The sequence below is a fragment of the Ylistrum balloti genome, unplaced genomic scaffold, assembly GCF_031769215.1.
Source record: "Ylistrum balloti isolate Yb309-2 unplaced genomic scaffold, AGI_CSIRO_Ybal_v1 Utg370544, whole genome shotgun sequence".
In the NCBI taxonomy this organism is placed as follows: domain Eukaryota; kingdom Metazoa; phylum Mollusca; class Bivalvia; order Pectinida; family Pectinidae; genus Ylistrum; species Ylistrum balloti.
Window position 1 is genome coordinate 77,824 of NW_026782345.1, and position 5,933 is coordinate 83,756.

Below are 5,933 nucleotides of genomic sequence, written 5' to 3' on the forward strand. Positions count from 1 at the left end.
CGTTACACCAAATCGTCACCGAGAAGTGTTATCTTACACAGCACTGGGCGACGTTACATCAAATCGTCACCGAGAAGTGTTATCTTACACAGCACTGGGCGACGTTACACCAAATCGTCACCGAGAGGTGTTATCTTACACAGCACTGGGCGACGTTACACCAAATCGTCACCGAGAAGTGTTATCTAACACCGCACTGGGCGACGTTACACCAAATCGTCATAGAGAGGTGTTATCTTACACCGTACGGGGCGACGTTACACCAAATCGTCACCGAGAAGTGTTGTCTTACACAGCACTGGTCGACGTTACACCAAATCGTCACCGAGAAGTGTTATTTTACACCGCACTGGGCGACGTTACACCAAATCGTCACTGAGAAGTGTTATCTTACACAGCACTGGGCGACGTTACACCAAATCGTCACCGAGAAGTGTTATCTTACACCGGACGGGGCGACGTTACACCAAATCGTCACCGAGAAGTGTTATCTTACACAGCACTGGGCGACGTTACACCAAATCGTCACCGAGAGGTGTTATCTTACACAGCACTGGGCGACGTTACACCAAATCGTCACCGAGAAGTGTTATCTAACACCGCACTGGGCGACGTTACACCAAATCGTCATAGAGAGGTGTTATCTTACACCGTACGGGGCGACGTTACACCAAATCGTCACCGAGAAGTGTTGTCTTACACAGCACTGGTCGACGTTACACCAAATCGTCACCGAGAAGTGTTATCTTACACAGCACTGGGCGACGTTACACCAAATCGTCACCGAGAAGTGTTATCTAACACCGCACTGGGCGACGTTACACCAAATCGTCACAGAGAGGTGTTATATTACACCGTACGGGGCGACGTTACACCAAATCGTCACCGAGAAGTGTTATCTTACACCGCACTGGTCGACGTTACACCAAATCGTCACCGAGAAGTGTTATCTAACACCGCACTGGGCGACGTTACACCAAATCGTCACAGAGAGGTGTTATCTTACACCGTACGGGGCGACGTTACACCAAATCGTCACTGAGAGGTGTTACCTTTCAGCCGCGCGGGACTGTCTTTTCACCAAATCTTCTCTGAGAAGTGTTACTTAACATGTTAAGCCTGTACAACCAATCATATTTAGATGTGTTACCTAACACCGTAAGGAGTGATTACTTAACACCATATTCAATGAAAGCGTAAGCAAAGATGTCTCTGGTGTAACTTAACACAGTGAGGGACACTCGGACACAAAATCAAATCCTCACTTAAACATGTTAGTTATTCCCACACCAAGAGCAAACTGCAGTTAACTTTTAATGTAGGCCTATTTCCGTCGGACAACGGTGTGGCCTTCCTTATCGCAAGATAAAATATTGGGTAGCGTTCCCTTTTGGGTACAGTATACGTAGCCTTAACGTTGAATGCCATTTGATTTTGCCTGTTAAACCTGGGTTTATGAAATGTGGACATGCCTAATGGTTTGTTGTCGAATATAATGGACAATTACAATAAAATACAAAATCTGTATTTGCTATAGTCACCATGATTAGTTAAGCCATATGTTTTCAGTACATAGATGCATGTTTGAACGAATCGTTCTGACCGCTTAATGAACAGTGCTTAAGATGCAAAAACCGGGTCACTCAGAAGCTTTTAAAGCGTTTGTGCGAGGAAGAAGCTGAAAAACCGCGCACTTTACGCTAGCCATAAGATGTTTTGACTTCCCCAAGTCGATAGACGATATTAGTATGTCCAGAATCTAGTGATACAAGATCTTTGTAAGTTCTGGTTTTTCTCTTTGTGTCTCATTGCTTTACATGTACATGGAAAATAGTATTATTAATTACTGAACATTGTAAACAGATTGGTTATCTAATGTTTAGCACCCTAGAAATAAAGACCAGAGGGATTGAGACAGATGACTTATTACAATTTTGTTGTGTTTAGATGGAAGAGGTTTTGATATATAGTGTAGTTGGTAATATTCACAGAGGATATAATTTCGCTCTATTTGCGGCTGTTAAAGGTTGCACGAAATTAAATACCCCGCAAACTTTTTTATATTTATCATTTACCTGAATGCTGTGGTACTCATTCATACACAAGCAGCTATGAAGCCTCCTTTTTTGGTGAAACCTTTACCCCAAAAGTGTACAGTGTATCAGAAATGGAAATTATGTCAAAAGTGTAAACATTCATTTCCAAGGTGTTAACGTCCAGTTTTAATCGGAAAGTATGTCAAAACACGCTTTGAATAAAACCATGTGGGAATTAAACTGTTTTGTTTAACAAATGTTGTGCTTTAAGAAATGTAAAATACATAAATATATCTAACACCAAAACCAGAGAAACGACAAATAGTTACAGGAACACAGTAGACACCAAAACCAGAGAAACGAGAAATAGTTACAGGAACACAGTAGACACCAAAACCAGAGAAACGACAAATAGTTACAGGAACACAGTAGACACCAAAACCAGAGAAACGACAAATAGTTACAGGAACACAGTAGACACCAAAACCAGAGAAACGACAAATAGTTACAGGAACACAGTAGACACCAAAACCAGAGAAACGATAAATAGTTACAGGAACACAGTAGACACCAAAACCAGAGAAACGACAAATAGTTACAGGAACACAGTAGGCACCAAAACCAGAGAAACGATAAATAGTTACAGGAACACAGTAGGCACCAAAACCAGAGAAACGACAAATAGTTACAGGAACACAGTAAACACCAAAATCAGAGAAACGACAAATAGTTACAGGAACACAGTAAACACCAAAATCAGAGAAACGACAAATAGTTACAGGAACACAGTAGACACCAATAATCCTTCACTGAGACTTTATTATGTCAAAAGTTCATGCAGGCTTTAAAATCCGATACTGAAGATTGTATGGTCAAAAAGTCCAGCAGACACCATAATCCGGTACTGAGGGGTCACTATAAGGTTTAGATTAGACAAAGGTCCACGTAAAACCATAATCTGGTGTAGATGCTTTGCCTTGATAAATGTCCCGGGAAACATAATCTGGTGTAGATGCTTTGCCTTGATAAATGTCCCGGGAAACATAATCTGGTGTAGATGCTTTGCCTTGATAAATGTCCCGGGAAACATAATCTGGTGTAGATGCTTTGCCTTGATAAATGTCCCGGGAAACATAATCTGGTGTAGATGCTTTGCCTTGATAAAGGTCCCGGGAAACATAATCTGGTGTAGATGCTTTGCCTTGATAAATGTCCCGGGAAACATAATCTGGTGTAGATGCTTTGCCTTGATAAATGTCCCGGGAAACATAATCTGGTGTAGATGCTTTGCCTTGATAAATGTCCCGGGAAACATAATCTGGTGTAGATGCTTTGCCTTGATAAAGGTCGCGTCGCCCAAGAACGTCCCAGAAATGCTTAATCGGTGACAAATCAGGTGATTTAGATGGCCAATCTAACATCTGTGCGTTATTCTGCTGCAAGAAAGTTCTGCTGACACGACTTGTGTGCGCTGGTGCGTTATCCTATTGAAAATGGCGCCAACGCCGTGGCGCGTCTTAAGAATGGCAGAACCATTGGTCTTAAAATTTCGTCCCGATATCGAATGCCGGTTAAATTGCCATTTAACACAACAAGCCTGGTACGATTCCCCCCACAAATACCACCCCAAACCATTACACTTCCGCCGCCAAAGCGGTCCCGTTCTGCGACGCAGCAGTTCGCAAAACGCTCCCCTCGTCGCCTCCACACTCTGCGCCTTCCGTCACCGTGTTGCAGACAAAACCTGGACTCATCTGAAAACAGAACATTGTTCCATTGTTGTAAGGCCCAATGACGGTGAACATGGGTCCAGTTACGCCGATTATTACGGTGACGTCGCAACAAATTGGGTCAAGTGTAGGGACGCCGCGCTTTCAATTGGTAGGCCCTCAACCTGTGGCGGACTGTTTGGGGAGACACACGACGCCCAAACAATGTCCTTGTAGTATCTAGTGCGGTTACGAATCAATTGCACAAGTGTATCAATCGTATACGACGGTCATCCCTGGCGGTCGTTTTACGGGGTCGGCCGCATCAGGGACGATCGGATGTTGACCCAGTTTGGTTTAAACGACTTACCAACTGGCAAATTGTCTTAACACTGCAACCAAAATGCCGTGCAACTCAACGGCGAGACTCCCCAGCCTGGATCATGCCTACAGCCCTTTCTCTCTGTACTTGTGACAGCCGGGGCATAATGATAAAGTTGATAGATGGCAAGATTCGGTGATTTCTAAGTCCTAAGGATCTAAGGAACAGTTGTCAGTTTGAATGTTTATGAAATTCAAGCGAAGATAGTCGCAGAAAACCTCGTGCAGCTCTTTCGCTAATACAGACTTTCACGCTTGAATGATTTTGGGAACCCCCTAGGATTTTGTAATGTAAAACATTACCATTTTCTAATATTGCACAAACGTCATTTTGTTTTCACTTATTTACAGGTATTCGCCAAGGGAACATGTTAACCCTTCTTTTTTTGTTGAGTATATAATCCCATAGTGAACTTACGTGTAAACCAATATCCCCGGAGTCCACCATAACCCGGGACTGAGGCAATCACCCGTATTATCCTGGTTACACAAACAAAAGTGGCACCCCTCTAGTAAAATTCCTGTCACAAACAAAATTCACATCCTCCAGAATTTATTCTTGTCACGTATACCATATATGGACAACAAACTACATGTAAATAGGCAATGCAAAATGCAAAAACATGTATGAATAAAAGGGGAGAAAAACACACACAAAAATAATCGATATAAACATTAACATTTGGACCGGACCATTCTACTATAACATTGTATTGAACATTGACCTGAAATTAGGCTTAATTGTCTGAATTGGACAGTCGCTTTGGGGCACAAAGTGAAAGAAAAAAATACGAAGATTTTCAAACACAGCCATGAATACGAAACTGAATTAAGATGCTACAAGCTGGCTGAAGGTAGGGTTGTCATCACCTACTCCCACAGTTGTGACGTCACAATGACGTCAACAACACGAATCTTAAAACGAAAAACAAAACAAAAAACAGAAAAAAAAACACTGTTGAATTACGCTTAAAACAAAGAAAGACATGGTCAGCTAGATTCCACACTCATGTTCATTCGTAAAATATATACATTTAAATTGAGCAACATTCATCACAGGAAAAGAAATCTGCCAATCAGGTTACGGCAGTCTCATGAAATATCCACAGAATTTGCCGATAATGAAACTTGAACAAGGGGTTAAGGTAACAAGTCTACCAAGCAAGTCTCATCATAATTAATTTGTTCCTTCAAACGATAACGTGCGGAAAGTACTTAGTAAGTGTTTTATCCTCTAGGAACGTTTACCGTCGTTGTGTAATTTGATGAAACATGTATTTATGAGCCTTAGTTTTGTAGTCATCTCAATTATCTTTATTTGCTTTCTATTCGCTTTCTTACTGAAAGTTTTCTTATTGATTCTTCATTTTCTTGTTGAATAGAAAAGAAATATGTTTCTTAATCTATGTGAAGCGTCCTTTTGAGTTCTGTATCAAATAAAGAGAACAGATCACACTGCAAACATCTCAGAACGAGGCTCACATTACCATAACAGATAGGAGCTCAAATTATGCGGATGCTTGTTAAAGATGAAATAAAAATAACGTAACTTTTTTTTTTCATTTCTAAAACTGATACAATTATTGACAACGTACAAATTTCATATGGGTGTTTAATGACTTGAGCCAGCTAATTAGTTTCAGTAAGGCTCTTGATCGTTCATCTTCCACGCGCAAACATCTTGGAATTATTCATGCCACAAGAAACCTGACAAGTAATTAATGTCTGTTATGGGCGATATTGTTGAAAGACACTCGTTCATTAAAAAAAATACAGCTACGTTTTTTTTCTGTATGAATACAAGAGT

The 5,933-nt window shown here is 41.1% G+C and overlaps 1 protein-coding gene across 1 annotated transcript; it reads right to left on the reverse strand.

Annotated features, from left to right (window-relative positions):
- Positions 1-2,965: 2,965 nt before the first annotated feature.
- On the reverse strand, positions 2,966-3,457 carry LOC132556080 (uncharacterized). The gene has a single exon (XM_060220469.1). It carries the CDS (start codon positions 3,455-3,457, stop codon positions 2,966-2,968), a length of 492 nt encoding a protein of 163 aa, XP_060076452.1.
- Positions 3,458-5,933: the final 2,476 nt, after the last annotated feature.

Excerpts from the sequence above, each read along its gene's own strand:
- LOC132556080 (XM_060220469.1), bottom strand. The coding sequence starts at position 3,457 with ATGTTAGATTGGCCATCTAAATCACCTGATTTGTCACCGATTAAGCAT.